The 17,786-nt window shown below is 42.5% G+C and overlaps 1 protein-coding gene across 1 annotated transcript; it reads right to left on the bottom strand.

Moving 5' to 3' along the window:
• Window position 1: 1 nt before the first annotated feature.
• On the bottom strand, window positions 2-17,313 carry znf106a (zinc finger protein 106a; the record flags this gene model as incomplete). Its single annotated transcript, XM_034859124.1, has 22 exons — window positions 17,213-17,313; window positions 15,185-15,267; window positions 14,805-14,866; window positions 12,996-13,190; window positions 10,029-11,942; window positions 9,466-9,928; window positions 8,986-9,055; window positions 8,603-8,757; window positions 7,892-7,952; window positions 7,335-7,643; window positions 5,704-6,517; window positions 5,112-5,161; window positions 4,008-4,153; window positions 3,760-3,894; window positions 3,187-3,303; window positions 2,772-2,963; window positions 2,354-2,416; window positions 1,938-2,057; window positions 1,738-1,809; window positions 1,530-1,601; window positions 648-794; window positions 2-49 (listed from the first exon to the last, which is right to left on the bottom strand). Coding segments are annotated over exons 2-22 (5,262 nt in total), but the record flags the coding sequence as incomplete, so codon positions are not given.
• Window positions 17,314-17,786: the final 473 nt, after the last annotated feature.

Consider the following 17,786-nt stretch of genomic DNA (forward strand, 5'->3'; position numbering starts at 1 on the left):
GCTCCAGTTCAGTCTCCTCAGCATGTTTCTGCATGTGCATCTGTACGCCCTGCAACACAGAGACACATATCTCTAGATCAAGCTGAAAAACCTACACCACACCTATATGATCTACCTATAGTTATGGTTATTAGAATGTATATATTAAATAATTAAATATGCAAGAAATTATAATGCAAAATTGGTGTCAATATTTGAGAAATAAAGTGCCATTTTTAAGATAATTGGTAAGTTGAGTTAAATATTTGGAAGAGTTTAAAAAGAGAAAAGAATTAGAAATGATGATAGAGGAAGTATGTTAATTCAGTAACAATGTTTTGGGGGAAAGGGAGGGATCCCACTCCTTTCCAGACATGTCCAACAAAGGTTATGATATACGTATGTTAAATGTAAATGTACTGTAAAATGTACTCTTAAGGACTACTCAAAGCACTTTTACATAGTACAGGACCATTCACACACATTCATACGCTGTGGCCGAGGCATCGGGGGCCACTCACACGTTAAACACTATGTTATCAAGATTTTTATTTTCTGTCACGCCTGATTTTCTGTTTTCTTTTACATGTTGGATGTACATTCCAAAGAAAGAAAGACACGTTCTCCTCTACGTACTAAAAATCCATTTGAATGGGAAGTTTTACTACCTGCTTGGAGCCGTTGCGTGCACAGATAAACTCGTCACAGTTTTTCCAGCGGCATTTCAACGTCTGGGAGCTGGCCCCGGTGTGGTCGTGGATCAGGTGCTGCTGCAGATGCTCCATCATCCCGAACACCAGCGAACAGCCGTGCCACTGTCGACACAAGACACCATTCATCGTACCATATTTATTTATTATCTGCTCTAGCTTTAGTTTTAGACCCAGGTATGGTGATAATACTAGGCAAAAATTATGTCAAATTCCATATTTGTTTTATTGACAAACATCACATTTTACCCTTAAACCCCTTTGCCAAATCTGCCCACCTAAGCCTCCCTTGCATTTTATTACTTGTATTATTTTAAGAATCTTGTGCATCAATGGACAAACAAAGATGTACTTCATCTCAACATTTTCCATGACTGTGATCATAGAGTTTGGTGGCAGCAGAAATGTTTTAAAATTGATTTTAAGTCCCTAAGAAAGAGAGATTTCTACTATTATGGTAGCCTAAATACACCAAAATGAAACCAGCTACATGGCATCTTATATCTCTCATTAATCTCTCGTAGTTAGGGCAGCAACTAACGAGTATTTTCAATGTCAATAAATCCGTCATATGTTTTCCTGATTAATTCATGAGTTGTTTGGTCTCTAGCATGTCAGAAAAATGGTGACAAATGTGTTTCCCAAAGCCCTCGATGACGTCCTCTAAATGTCTTGTTTTGGCCACAACTCCCAGATATTCAGAGAAGAAACTAGAAAAATTAGAAGCTGGAAGAGTTGACGTTTAATTTAATAGTTGATAACTAATTGATTCATCTTTGCAGATCTACTCTTGATCCACAAATTTCCCCTGTGGGCTCTGCTCGCCATCCCTGGTCTTACCCAGCAGCGGTAGTTCTGCATCAGGTTCAGCTTGACGGCCTGCACGCTGCCGTCGTAACAGCCAGTGTAGATCTGAAACCCAAAACGAACACAGATGGCGTGTCAAGCTCTGATCATGAAGCATATGTCTTCTAAAACATGTACACTTTCCTTGTATAATTTCACACTTTTCCAAGCATATAGCTCCAAGAAAAAGCAGGTCTCTCACCATGTTTTTGTGGATAGCCATGCACATCACCATGTCCTTGTGTCCAGCATAGACCTGCAGCTGGTCGTGAGACTGTGGAGACAGTAACAGGTAGAAATCCTTTCAGATTTTCATGAAAACCTGATGGAATGGCATTCACACCCAGATGTAGATGAGCAAATTGCTCAGTAGGTAAAGACATATTGTTTAGAGATGCAGACCTGTAAATCGTAGACGCGGACCAGTTTGTCCAGACAGGCGGTCACCATCACCTTCCCCAGGACAGACACCACGGTGACAGCGTGACTGTGGCCCTTATAGACCCGCACCAGCTCTCCTGTCTGTACAAGTGGCACAGAAAACAGAGTGTGATTATACTGTACGTATATTAAAAAGGTTCTCAACCAGTGTTAAAGGTCCCATTACATGCTGCTTTTTGGATACTCTCATATACCCTTAGTGGTCCCCTAATACTGTATCTGAAGTCTCTTTTATATAGGCCTCATTAAGGGACATTTTCACGCCATGGGACCATTCATCATAATTCAGCTGCATGGTGCATATGGCTTCTCCTACAGTGTTGATAACATTGCAACATCAGATCCTTATGTATTAAGAGATAAACAGAATGACTCACATGGATGTTGTGTGCGTAGACACACTGATCACTGGATCCACTAAATACCAGGTCATTGACCACCTGAGAGGGAGAAACAATGAGGAATTAAACCCAATCCACAAAAAAATCAATCCTCAACTCCCGTACAGTTAAAAATAGCCTGTCAAATGCAAAATATGTGTCAAACCATTCAGAATGAAGTATTGTGGTGCTGCAGGTTGGTACAGATCTGCGCAAAAAAACTGATATGTTCCTCATAGTGTGCAGACCTATTTTAAATCATAGATAGTCAAGATTTGACATTGCAACAGATTTTCCATTATTTTCACTGATAATACACTGATTTTCACACGCTGGCAGTGCTGATTAAATTACGAGTTATATGTTGTTTCGCTTCCTGTTTTTCAAGTGCTTACATTGCCATGAGTTTTGATACCTTCATGCAGAGCACAGTTTTGATGTGCCCGTCCAGTGTGCGCAGCAGCAGGCCGTTCTTGGCGTCCCTCACGCTGATGGTGCTGTCGTAGGAGCCGACCAGCAGGATCTTCCGTGCCCCCTCCTGCGACGAGGCCAGACAGCTCACGGCTCGCGGCCCGTGGCACTCAAACACATCCATCTGCTTGTTTGTCTACACAAATAATTGCAAAATAGAAATGAAAGCATCTTAATAGAGGTTATCCCTTGTTTCCGCCTTTTCTTTCCAATGCTAGCTGACATGGGTTAATACATTTTCTGACATGATTTCCCTTTCTTTTAGGTAAAGTAGTAGTTTGTTTCAGCACCCCCTCTGGGAGCCCAGAAAAACGGCCTTATATTTCCAGTAATATAATGGTCTACACTGAATTTCTCACCTTGAGGTTAAAGGTCACCACTGTGCCGTTTGCCAGACCAGCAAACAAAATCTTCCATCGACTGTGGAGGCAGAGGACTCGGTCCGACAGAGAGAACTGCTGCTCCAGTTCTCGCGTCTGTAGACGTCAAACAATATCAAGTGAATTGACTCAATTTGTGTTTTGAAGCACTGAACTACAACAGTCTAAGAAAAGGATATGATTTAAGGTGAAGGCAAAACAATAAAGTCCCAATTATACATATAAAAGTAGAGTGAAGGATAACACCTCATGACACTCTTCTATTGTCAATGACGTCCAGTATAAAACACGTGCTTCGTAAATATGGCTACACAATTCACGGTCAATAAAAAGAGCCCAAATCAACACAATAAAGACAAACGTGAGTAACAATAAAAGAAATGTAAAGGAAATTTAAAAAAAGCTGCCCTGTTAATAATCAACACATTACTCAACAAATCCTAGAATGTGTATTTAACCAGATGAAACCGAGGAGGACTAATTCATTCATTGAGATAATGGATAATCAATATTAATGTGATTATAGACTAAAAAGAAGATCTGTGTTTTCACCTTGAGACTGTAGCAGCAGATGGTCTGGTCACTGGAACCAGAATAAAGGCGATGATGCAGGCTGGGCGCCGCCGACACCAACAGGCTGCTCACTTTGGAGCTGTGACCCTCAAACACACCGACACATTTATGACTCTGCAACAAGAACAACAAAAGATACAAGTTTGTTCTGCTGTCACATTCACAGAAAATAGGAAAAAACACAGTTGTGGGTGTAACAAAAGGCCTGACATCCTGGCGACACCCACCACCAGGTCGAACGCTTTGACAGTCCGGTCTCCGGAGCACGTGTACAGCAGCCCGTTGTAGATCTGCATGGCGTTCACCGCCTCCTGGTGGCCCTCGAACGCACCCTCAGTGGGCAAATCATCATCACCGGGGTCAGAGAACGCATCTGGGAAACACAAAAAAATAAATACAGGAGCACTACTTAAAGCATTAGTTAAGAGCATTGAGCATTAGAGCATTACTTAAAATACCATCATTTCACTTTCACTCACAAAATACTTATTATTATATTCATAGCTTAAATGACAACACTTCCATAGGAACATAGAGTTGGCAAATACAAATAAACTCTTTCCAGGTTGTAATATGTTTTCAACACAGAAAGAAATCAATTTCCAAAACTCAAATCATCTCAAATGAGAGACTCAAATCTCTAAAACATTTCCTACCAAAAACTGTTCCAAGTATAGTTTCTTCTGTTTTTCTCTGGATGAACATTTAAATGATGCCTCAGGTTAAATATACCCATTCTTAGAAAGTTGTGTCCATTCAGCACTGCACTCATTATGCTCATACTGCGTCACTGAAAGTCAACTAACAGCTCTATGAATATCTTTCCCATAAATAGTATTTTGGGTACTCAGAGAGTCTATTTTTAACCTAGTCAAGATGGATGACACTTCTAATTCTGGCAGCTTAGAAGATGGTATGATTTCATGTCTGGTTATGTATTCATACATCAAGACTACCAGCGGGTGGTGTGTTACCATCACTGCAAAATAAGAAAAATAAAAAACAATAACAAACAAACTTATATACTCATTTAAAAAATACTATTACTCTGTTTATAATAAACCTGGTCATTGTGAAGAGGTAAGAGATATCATTTCTTGAACTTCTCTCTACAGCGCTCTTATTTTTAAATTCTTGACAGATTATTTACGTCACTTTAACTTTGATGAAACAAAAGCAACATTATAAATGTCTTCCAGGAGAGACAGTTGTCATTTTCCATATATTTCCACAATACTGCATCTCCCCCCCCCTCTCTACAACGGCTGGTCTTTTACTCTGCATAACCAGACCCCTAGAACATGACCAACTCTCCAGACAGATGAACATACCTGACGAGGTCTTCATTATCTTAGGCAACGTGATGGGAAACGGCATGTCACTGTGGGGTGAAAAGGTTGAAATGATGAGTGGTTTTATTTTAGTTTAGTCTGATCTGGGATTAAACTCCACACAAAAGATCATTACTGGTCTTCAGGAACAGCTCAAGACAAATAAAAGAAGTGTGAGGTTCTGGCAGGACACTCTTGAAAAAGACATTTTTAATCTCAATGAGTCTTTTCCTGGTTAAATAAAGGTACATTAATTTTATAATATATATTTTTTTCAACTATTTGTCTTTAACTATTGTTTTATTGACATTTCTAATCCCACTTTAATTTAATTTTAAATGTAAAACTGGTACAACAAACATTGACCAAACATTGCCAACTATAGGTCCACTTATTCACGTCTTCTGGAGCTTTTGAGCACATCCCACGGTCCCCATCTTCACATGGAGTTTGCTTAGTGGCCATGGAACTGCACATGTTCCACTTCCTGCCTTGTGATAAAGTTGAAAGCTCCAGAACAAGCGAGTAAGTGGACCTTGAGTTGAAATTGTTTTGTCAGCGGCGGTTTCCAAGAGACACGAATGGGTCTTACCTCTCAGAAGATCGACACACATCCATGTCACTGGTGGAGGTGACCTCGTTGCAGGCCAGGCTCTGGGGCTCGGGTCTGGAGAAGTCTGGGAGCTGGGCTGGAGGGAAAGCTGGAACCAGGGCGGCCATGTTGGGCTGCTGACCGGCTGCGATTACCTCCATGCTTTCTTCTGAATCCAAGCTCAGCGGACGTTCGGCACGGGCTACCTTGGGAAGCTCCACCATGTGTTTGGGGGATTTGGGGTCTTCTTTCTCAAGTTTGCTGGTCTGAAACGGCCTTCTAGAGGTTTCCTCAATGCCCTCCATGTTCATGTCGCCCTCTCTATCTTCTAAAGGGAGAGTGGAGGTGCTGACCTGGGAGCTTCTCCTGCGTGGTCGAAGCCACCTCGGCCTCAAGGCGTCTCCATCTATCTCGGTGTCACTGCTCTCGGGCTGCTCAGTCCCCTGGGCCTTCTTCAACACCTTCCTCTTCTTCAGCTTCCTTACACGCTTTCCGCTCCTCAGTTCAGATGGAGAGGCAGGCAGATTGAGGACGGAGGGGGACTCGAAGGACTGTGTGGCTGCACAGTCAATAACACTCCCCTCCTCGGAGCCCCTCCTGCTGGCCAAGAGAAGCTTTATGGGAGTTTTGGAGTCAGGCAAAGAGGTAAGAGAGTTTTGAGTTGCCTGTATGGACTGTTCCATTGTCTCAACCAGTCCTGACAAGCTCTCTTTGCAGTCTGCAGGCTCGGCAAAGTTGTCCCAATTGTGTTCTGTGTTAGTTTGGTACAGCTCCGGCTGTCTTTCAGAGGATGGCTGGAAATTTAGGGTAGGGTCTGCAAGAGTTTCAGATGCACATTGATCAGTACACCGCACAGTTAAATGACATGAACAGAAACTAAGAGGACTTCTTTTTAGCATGTTCTTCATTGTTCCTTGAGTTAACACACTTATCTAACTCTAATCAATCTGGCAGGTAAATCTTATGATGACTATTGCTATGTGTAATGCATTTACATTTTGGGACTAGGTAATCTTGGCATAGGTATATCTCTTAAAGGGTAAAGCCCCACAGGATTATGTGGTTGTCTTTAAACAAAGTATATAGAATTCACCAAAAAATTGTGGCTGGATGAACTGGTAAGGCTCTCTCATTTGGAAAGAGTACGGTTCTCATTAGCAAATAACTTAAAGCGATTCAACAGAACTTGGCAACCCCTTCAGCAATATATTAATAACCCTATTTGAAGATGATTTGTTTTGTTTATCGATGTGATCTGATGTAAGTCCCAGGAAAGGGGAGGAGGGTGGGCTGGGGGAGGTGATTGGGTCTTGAGAATGTTCCTATTTATGTCACTTTTGTTTTGTTTTAATTTTGTATTGTCTTTATGTTTTATGTTCACATAAAAGAGAAAACAAACATGTACTGTTGAGGTTGTAATTCTCATGTCTGATTTCTCAATAAAAACAGTTTAACAAGAATTCACCAAAACATATCTTTGAGGTCTAACGTGCTGCACGCATTCACTTTCTCATTTTTTGAAGTGATGTTTACAGCCATGTTTTCTATACCAGGACATTGCTATGTTTCTTGAACTATAACTGCCACCTACTGTCTGGTGCATAAAAACGAAATGTACTGTATGATGTTACCTGGCGGAGAGGCTGCTGCAGCAGCGACAGGCTGCTCGGGGGTGGTGCTGTGAGCACAGTGGGTTATATTGTCCACAGGGTCCAGCTCTGAGCTGACATGAACAGGAGACAGAGGCTCCTGTTTGATAACTAAAGGCATGAAGGGAAGGCCGGAGGAGGGAGGGGAGGCACGCTCAGCAGGAGGACCAGGACTGGGGGGGGCAGCAGAGTCAGAGGAGATCAGAGTGGAGGAGGGCACGTGTGGCTCAGCTTCTACTGAATCCATCTTTTCTTCTTTCAGTTTGACCTGAGGTGCTTCCTCCAAACTACCTGTAAAAAAACAAATAGCACAAGAAAACTGTTTAATTCAGTATTTCAAGAGCTTAAAATGGGATGTACTACACTATATGTGTGCTATGTCAACTACAATGATTTGTGTGACGGTCATTACTTCTAATATGCTGTGGTTTGTATAGTTTGTTATAGTAGTAGTAACCTCTAATGTAGTTAATGGCAGGAAAAGTCACCATTTACTAAAACATTTTCATGTGTTTCCTACTAAGACATGTCCTCCTTACCTTGCATTCCTTTCAGTAACTCGATGCGCTTGTTTCTCAGTGTGCTCATCTCTCCAGTCATCTAAGCAAAACAAAATTGTACAATGCTTGTAAGTGGGTAATATACAGTATAATATTGTAATTACAGACATAGGAACATGACAAAACTTGCACTAAGTAAGAAAGATAAGGGCCAGTGACTGGCTAAGCACCACAATGTCTAACAAGCCTTTAGGCTTTATTGTGTTTTTATTCTTTTGAACACCTCTGAATTGGTTCTCAATAAAGTTTTCAATCAATCAATCAATCAATCAATCAATAAGACTAACCTTAACCCAAATACTATCACAACCATAATTTCATCCAGTCTAACCCACACACACACCCTAATAAAAGGTGTCATATGTCATCATGGTTGTCTGAGAAAAGAGGCTCTCTCCACCCAGCTACAATGTACACACCCTTAAAGACAGTTTGTCCTACAATGAAAGTAAGAGAGTCATTTTGGACAGCCTTCACAACGCTGGCTAGACAAGAAATGCTCGCTAAGCTCAGCAAACTGTGGACATCTGCCCGAAAACTAGGCAACTCTCCAGGAGAGAAACAAACTCTCTGCCTTACACTCACAAACACAAGTGTATATAAACACAGCAACCTGCTCTCAAATCTAAATGAAAAGTGAAAAGTGCTTTAATGACATCCGCAACTCAAAGGATGGAGACTCCTTCTCACCTGCTGTTTAACCACCATGAGACGCTGCACCTCTATGTAGGCGGCCTCCAGTGCGGACCGGGCCTGGATCAGGCTGGTGTCCACAGTCTGCAGGGAGCGACTCAGCTCTTCCTCCCGCAGAGACACAGCCAACAGCTGGTCGATCTGCAAACGCTCTGCACAGAGGGGACAAAAGCATACGTGTGAACCATCGGTAGTCATGTCGTCTTGGTTATCTTAAAATGGATTTAGATTGAAGCTGTGACATCATTCTACCAGGATCATTAAGCCACATTAGCAGAGATAACATACCACAGAGAAAACCATCCATTTTACTTTCAAAAAGTGAAACAATGCAGTACATACATGAGCTCATTAATGCAACAGAACTTGTAGATACTAACCTTTTTTGGATTTGACTTTCCTTCTTTTGTTATTGTGTTCCAAAGAAGAGGTCTCTGCACATGGAACGTCCTAAAAAGGAGAAACAAGAGTCACGTTCTGCCTGTTGTATTAAAGTAGATTTGACATTGGTCTCGTCTTTTTTATTGCATGCATTAGTCCTCCTTTCAAAACCTTGCGCGTACATTACCCACAATACAACTCAACCACTGACAGTTTTGTAGGATATTTCGATGTTATGCTTGTGATGGCTAATGTGCCTCAAGCAGAGAGGAGGAGCGGGCTACAGAGGTCTCACTTCTTCCTAACTCCACAGCACCAGATTCTTTTTCATCTTCAAAGTTGTAGTATTGATCAGACTTTACACAGCTCCCTCCATACACAACTTTTTTTTAAACGCGCAGTAGTACTCCCCAAAACCTTTAAACAGACAATGTGTCAAACTGGTGGAGTTCCCCTTTAACGCGCTTTCCGCCACTCACCCCAGCTGCTCTTCGTCTTTTTCCTGTTCCCTGGCTGTCGTGTAGCTCTGTCCCCGAACTGCTGTCGCCGAGCACTGAATCTGACCGCTGGAGGGCCTTCACTGTCGCAGACGTTAGCTTGTCTGGCTGCTTCTGTGCTAAAGCCTCAAACTGGCCGAGCATCTGCTCCACCTCTTGCTGACGTTGATTGTCTTTGTTCTCTTGAGCGAATATGGGATTGGGAGAAATGGAGGATCCCTGCTGCTGTGAGCTAGGGGCTTCTCTTTGGACTGTCTCCTTTGACATGAAGGATGTAAACAGGGAGTGGGAGGATGCAGGGGCGAGGCTGCTCTCAGATAAGGAGCGTTTTCGGGAGGCAGAGTTGTCCATCATGGAATCCCACTGGAAACCCTCTAGCAGAGGAATGTCCTCTTCCTCCTGGCTCTGGTCCTCCTGCTCCATTGGCACCATTTCTATCCCAAACCTGGAGGACAGACAGGACATAACATGAGCTTGAAGTAGCTGAAAGCAAAAACAACGTTAAAAGAATATATCAAACTCTAAATGTGAGCTCAAACATTCACCTTGGCATGCCTTTGCCTTTGTCTTGCTTCTTCCTGACCTCCTGATACACCTGTTCCCAGTTCACATTGCGTCGAGACCCGGAGGAGCTGATGAGCTGCCGCACAGTTGGTTTGAGCCCCGAGTCCTTTTCTGTGTCACTTCGCCTAGACTCGCTAAGATTTCGCACCCGTCTGGCAATGTTCAGGTTGGGCTCGTGGCCACCTGTTTTACTCTTGGTGCTGATGTGTTTGGTCAGGTCACGTTTCAAGACGGGGGGCAGGTCAAGTTTGGACAGACTCGATGTGTTTGACCCTGAACCCGTCTGAGCTTCCCCACTTCTGGAGGTGTCACTCTCTGAGCTCTGCCCGGCTTCAAAAGCCTGCATGGCTTCATCTGGTGCCAATGGGCATGTTTCCTTCTCCACTCTCCTCCTGGTCTCCTCGTCGTCCCGGCTTGAGGCAGCAGGCTCTGAGCTCTCCGTGGTAGAGGTGCTGACTTGCAATGATTGCAGAAACTGACTGCTGTCTGCAGATTGCAATGCAGGCTTTTCCGGCCTGGCTGAGTCAGGCAGATTGGTTTTAGCTGCATTCTGCCGGTTTTCTTTGTTCATGCCAATCTGACTCTGTATGTGATCCTTCTGCTGCTGCTCCTCCACAATGTGCAGTGTCATTTCCATATTGTTGTTTCTAGAGCTATCCAAAGAGCCCCTCTTTTCTAACACAATCTGTCTGGCTTTCTTGAATGTTGCTGGGAGCTGCCGTTCTTGCCTTGACAGAAGGGGCCCAACAGGTGGAGTCTGGGAACTGAATCCACTCGGCTTTGGGGATGATTTTGATTGTGCATGCGCTTGACTGGAGGCCGTGCTGTGTTGAGCTCCACCGTTGAGACTAGGAAGTGAGGACGTCTTCCAATCTTTGTGCGGCAATGGCTTAATTGCTTTCTGATTTGAGGGACGAGAGGAGACGTTCTCAGGGGTGTCTATCTGAGCACTGCTGCTTCTACTGCCACTGCTATTCCTTTCTCTGGGTTTGGTTTTGGGGTTCGTTTTATGCTTCCCTTTTTCTTCCATACTTTGTCCACTTGAGGTCAACTGCCCCGGTTTCTGTTCAGGCCGGGTCTGTCTATTAAAAGCACTGGTTTCATGTGCCGTATCCTGTTTCTGGGGTTTGGGCAAGTTTGGGTACTTCTCTGATGAGTTGGGGTTGGTATCCTTATGGGGTAAGGATTCAGAACCCTTTGTGACAGGATAGGGCGACCAGCGGCAGGCTTTGTCCAACTTTGGATTGCTACCATAGGTCTTAGCGCTCTTACTGCTGCTGGGGTCAGGTTCTGTTGTCTGCCCCTCCCCATTCTGAAGCCCATCACTGTGCTGAGCTCCCAAACCATTGCATGTATTCTGAAACTGGTTAAGAGACTGGGCAAAAAAACTGGGGGGAGGGGGATACATAGGAACAGGCCCTAAAAGACTTAGGGGACGGCTCTTTTGATGGTTCTGGGCAATGTTGTTTCGACCATAGACCCCGTTACTACTGCCTCCATTGCTGAGCCAAGGCAGTCGACTTCGCTGATTGGCAGAAAATGCACCATGATCCCACTGCTTGTTGCCCAAACCATCCTGGCTATGAAAGCTTCCACCACCAAACTCCCCACATCCAAACTTCTGAAGATTGGGAGGCTCCTGAGCATGCCAGGTGGCACTCTTCCCATGTCTACCGTGCTGCCAGGGTTGGGAGTCTGCTTTGGCATTATATTGGTTGCTCCTGTACCAAGTTCTGTGGTGAGTGGATCCACCAAAACCCTGTGATTGATGCTTGAAGGCGTACTGCAGCTGGTAGTGCTCCTTAGCTTCTTTTAACCTGCGCTGTATCGCCTCCTTTTTCCTTTGAGCCTCTTCTTCTTTTGCCAGCTTTGCAGCAGCGGCCTCCTTTTCTTTTCTACAGACAAAAGACAGATATCAATGTATATATATTATGAATTACTTAATTTTCTTCTTGTTTGCAGGCCCACGACTTTGTTGTTTCGATTCACTGTCAACAGCCAGCTGTTTTATGTATGTATGTATGTATGTATGTATGTAATGCTTGCAGCAACTGCATTTCAGATATACTAGATATTGTTTAACAAGACTTAAAAAAAATCTCCCTGACAATGGTATCTCTTGGCCTACTGTTGCCAGGTGCCAAGGATTAGTTCCAGTGTGACCTACAGCCCTGACCGCGGAGGGAAAGGATCTGGCACGTGACCGGCTGACAGCTGACTGCTTTTGCCTTCAACAGTTGTGACACATAACCCACTTTCTCAACTAGTCCAGATATATATTCTAATTTGTCTAGTAGGACAGTGTGGTCAACTCAGGTTATCAAGCCAAAAATGCACACAAAAGGCATATTTGTATTCTTGTTTTTTTCAATCCTAAATCCATGTGGTTTATTCCAGATTGTAGATCATCGCAGGGTTGGAGTTAAGGTTCGTGTGCTCTCATACTTTTATTTTAGGCTGCAGTCCTGACATCCGACTCCAGCAGCAGCTCCTCTTCAAGCAGCAGTTAAATTTAGGCCTGTGAGCCCCACTGAGCTAAGACGTGCCTATACATGGAGTATGTACACACAAACTAGCTATCACTTATATTTACATTTGTGGTAAAATCATAACAACATTATGACAAATGTAAAATCAATATTCCTAATGTTTTACAAACTGCATTATTTCGTATGGGTGCTGGACTTCTGCTTACATGCCATGTGCACAATCATGAAATATGTTTTGTTATACAAAAAACTGTAATTTCCCATATTGGCAATACAAACAATTTAATAAGCATTAAAAAGAAAATGTATTTGACAAAATGCACGTTTCATTGATGAATAAGCATAAGAAACTTTTTTTTGTCTAAAAATCTACTTTTTGTAAATACTACTACAACTTTTTTTAAAGCACCATATCTGACTATTATTCTCCGAGCTGCAACGACAGCATGACTGTCTTACCTGATCTGTTCTTTTCTCTTCTCGATCAGGTCCACCAACGCCTGGTCGAAGTAGTCCTCTTCACGGTCGTTCCCAGCATACTTTTTTTCCGCGGCCTCCACATTCTGCTTGTGTGTTGGACTGGAAATGTGGCTGGCATAGTCTGTCAGACTCACCACCGTTTCCTTGCACACTCTACACTCGTGTCCGCAGTCCCTGGGGAGGGAAGGCGAGAGCGGGCGATCAATCGTTCCTTCAGGCATTGTCCTGATCTAGTCTGATTTAGATTTTTGTGCCTGCAGAGCCTGCAAAGACGTACTCCGGCTCTACTTTCTGTTACTTAAAGTCAAAATAAAATCAGGAGAGGAGAATACTCAACAATCCTTAAGATAACTTGTCCGAATTCTCTATCTGGCACAGATCAGGAGGTAGCTAACTTGTAATTTTCTCTTGTTAAAAAAATCGTCCTGATCTTGTTTTTCCCTTCTTCAGCAGGCCATGGGTGGCAGGGCGAGGGCAGGAGGAGCAGCCAGGCTGGATCCAGACAGCATGTTAATGTAGCTGTTTATGTCCAGCCGCCACAAGCAGCCATGTAGCGCAGCACTGGGTCGCGTGGAGGGGAGCGAGGCACAGTGCCCTCAGCCTAGTGCTCTTTCATGATGGTGTCCGCTGCACTCTGAGACTCTACACAAGGCAATGTCTGTATTTGAACTCCCACTCCTCTCTGAGAGCATGAACCCACCCCCCTTCAGGCCAGCATGTGTTATTAGAACAGGCCTGAGCATCCTGCTGACCCGATCCCAAGCAAAGCCTGTAACTGGAGCCTTGTGCAGCTGCTCAAAGCCGCCACTTCAAAAACTCTCCCAAGTCTGTCATCCTGTAATTCGGATCGGGACAGTGACTTTGCTGGCTCCTTCTCAACGTCTTTGTCAAATGTGTGTCATAGCATGGTGCCATTTTCTGACGGGCATATGGCCCCCTCTTCATCAGTTAGATAGGGTTACTTGTATTTATTTGGCACGTTATTTCTCAGCTGCAGTGGTGGGAGAAATGCAACCTGAATTAGTAGTGATGAATTCCTAAGCATGGACCTCACATATATAGCTGTATCGAGCTGTAGTTAAAGTTAAGCTTTAGCCATCCCATTCCTCACCATCCACTCTTGTAAAACTATACGTTTTCTTTCATAATCCCTTGCACATGCTGCGTACTGTTCGTGTCTTTTTTTCCCAAATGTACCTTACCATCACATTTGAAAAGAGGCCATCTTTGCACATTGTTTCCCACTGATTCAATGTTTTGAAATACCAGTTGCTTAGCAACAACTCAGGTCCTTCACCAAATCAGAATTTGCTCCACTCCAGATACTCTGCTTTCAGCCACAGGCCACATACTTTTACTAATCTACATGGGAGTCACAAGATAGCCAGTTGCCTTCTATTGCTCATGCCTGTTGTTCCGGGAGAGGTTGTGTCTAAATATATGTGCTACAGTTGAGACAGCTGCCCATATATCCACTTGCCCGATAACTGTGACAAACACGTGCCTGTGTGCACACGTGCATCATGACCCAAATACATTTGGAAATAACTTTTGAAACAAATTCAAACCTTTTAAAGTGACACTAGTAATTAATTAAAAAATGTGTATTCACTAAAATCATAGTAGAAATTGTGATAGTAAAACTTGGCCTAGATCTTGTTCTAAGTATTAATTGAGAAACAAAACATTTCTATTTAACTTATTAATTTAATGTTTTAGGGTCGTGATATAAAAGTACACAATATCTGTGCATTTTGTTATTTTTGGAGAAACTGAACCACAACTCACCGGCCTTTGAGCTTCTCCAGCTCACGATGGTGGAGCATACTTCTCATGTGCTCATCTATCTCCTGCAGATAGACATTAAATATACATTTCTTTTAGGCATCCATACGTTTCCTGCAAGTCTTGTTTAGTTAAGTGGTAGATAACACGTTATTGTGTAATGCAGTGAAGCGCAATGTTGATTACATTTTTTTTAGATAAATAGGTATAATAAACCTACATAAAAGTACATAAACAAATCCTACCGGAATTATGTACACAATATTGCTGAATTGAATATTGGTCAACCCCTTAGTATTCATTTTGTCAAACAACTCATGTAATTCCAGTGTTAATGTAGCCCGAACTCCTGAATGGCTCAAATCCTACAGAGGGAGAATTACCTGCTTGGAGGAGTAGACTGTTTCACAGAGGATGCACTTTCTGTTTCTCGCCATCATGGACACAGGTGGAAATCAGCCCATTACTGTCATTAGAGAGAATGTAACAAAGGACCCATCAATCACAGCTTACAAAAGGACAAGGGAACAGCGTTCTGTAAAACCATTCTAAATACTAAATATAATATAGTTGGTATGGTGGCTGCGGTTCAACCTTAGTTGTACTTTGTGATTATCAAAAATAAATCTGAATTCTCAGCAATTCAGACTCACCAAACCAGTGGAGGGAGCTCAAAGCTCATCAAGAACCACACCTAAATATTCAACAACGTGCCTCTATGTCAGCAGAGTTCAACCTGGAACCTGGTCTAATTGCAGTCTGCTGATAAAGCTACTCTGTGGCCAGGAGGAAACATCAGAGCTATGTCTAGACTTCGAACGCTCACAAACAAGGTGAGAAACTAAAACCACTAATGGGCAAAAGGCTAGTGAGGACACCCCTGTATTATTGTACTGTGTAATTGTATTATTATACAGTACAATTATGTTTTTCTACTGAGTTTTGGTACCACGCTGTAATAATGTACATGATAAAGAGAAAAGAACGATGCGCACTGCAAGTAGCTCCAGTAATTAAATTTGCCTATTTATCTATGCAGTGTTTTGGCCACGTATACATTCTTCAAGCAACAATCTCTTTGGCAGTTAGAGGACATAATGCCATGTAGTTGTACTTTTTGTCACTCAAATGTGTCTGGTAGCAAAGACAAATGCAATACTAGAAAAAGCTGGCCCTCTAACCTTCCTACAGCCAACATTTGACAAGGCTCTGATGGGGGGTATAGATTGGCTACAGAAGAAGAAAAAAGGAGGTGCAAATCTTGGCCAGGTAGAAAAATGATCAATTCCTAAATGCTTTTACACATGGAGCTTTCTTGTTATAATTCAAGGAAGTGCTTTGTTTTCAGCTGTCTATGCACAGCTCTCTTACCTTTCCCATATTGGGTTATTAATCAGTTAAAAAGCAGTTTAATATGGAATGTCTAATAAAGACCATGAGTGAGGTCTGGAGATGCTATCCTACTGTCTGACATTATGACCTGTCTCACAACACCTCCATCACCATTTATCTACACTACCACAGGGCAGCGATTAATAATAACAGTATGATTCATGGGTCATATTGCCTCTCAGCCAATGAATCTCTAGGGGGGAGCAAGCAGGGACAGTGAAAGACCCCCAAGTAGTCTGATATTAACTACTGATGCACCAACTGCTAGAAACAGACAGGGGACACAGGCAGATGTTTGATTCATGTTGAGATTAAATCACCACACAGCTTTCTTCTGTAACGCCATGCACATACTAAAAAGGGAAAGTTGCCTTTTAAGTTAAACAGCGAGTTGAGAGATAAAAGACAAAATAGCTCCAAGCTAATTAGTAAAAAAGAGAAATGAAAAGCACAACGCACTGTAACAACAGGGGTAACTGTAAACTACCAGCTTGCTAACAGTTGGCTCATTTGGTGCAGGACTTTATCATCACAAGTCGCAGTACATCTGGAGTTTAGTTAATAATTACATCTGCCGTTAGAATGCAAGCACAGTTAAGTTAGTCCGCTGCAACAACTCTTACTTTACAGTTGCATAACGACCTGGTAACTAACTTGGTCGGCTAGCAACAAAGAATTGTTTGTTGTTAGCCTAGCTGTAGTTAACAGTTAACAGTTCTTAGAGTGCAGATATTTGTGTCTCTATAATAATTAGATGGAAAAGCAAACAAGACGAGCAGACAAACGAACTGTGACTTCTAACTAAATTAGCTTGAACTTTAAAGAAAGAATAACAGCTATAGTTAACGTTAGCCAGTAGGTTAGCAAGCTAACAATAGCATGCTAGCCAGCGAAACAAACGTTACACCACTTAATGTAACGTTAGTCAACGATTTACTACATATAAAGGCGTGAGGGAATACAGTTAAGACCTGCAGTTGTTTATACATTGTAAATACTGAGACATGACTGTTAACTACCTTTATAATAGCCAAATGTGTGTGTGGGGCTACTGCATGCTCTCATCCACCGCTGAAGCTAACAACAACATCCTCCTCCTCGCCCCCAACAGAACTACGGCAAGCTAGAGGCATTCAAGAACTTCGCTTTTCCAGAAAAGGGAAAGGGTTAGTTCAGGTCATAGACTGTGTGTGTGTGTGTGTGTGTGTGTGTGTGTGTGTGTGTGTGTTTATGTATATGTACTGTTTGTGTGTGTATGTATATATATATACTGTATATGTATATACAGTATAATACATAACGCTACATATACAGTACATATGTGTATATACACATATACACAAAAACCCACACACACACAGTCTATGGTTCAGTTTTTATATTTGTTACACAAGTACCACAGTGCAGTGGAGAATTGTAATTTTGGAGCAGTTTTTGACAACAATCCTCATTTATATGCCCTTGAAAAAAACGTTACTGTACTGAAGTACTATTGCACTGAAGTACAATACTGCAGTTTAAAAAATACTGTTACAAGTAAAAGTCCTGCATTCAAACGTTTACTCAAGAAAAAAAGTACAAAAAGTATGAGCA

This window comes from Etheostoma cragini, chromosome 20 (assembly GCF_013103735.1).
Source record: "Etheostoma cragini isolate CJK2018 chromosome 20, CSU_Ecrag_1.0, whole genome shotgun sequence".
In the NCBI taxonomy this organism is placed as follows: Eukaryota; Metazoa; Chordata; class Actinopteri; order Perciformes; family Percidae; genus Etheostoma; species Etheostoma cragini.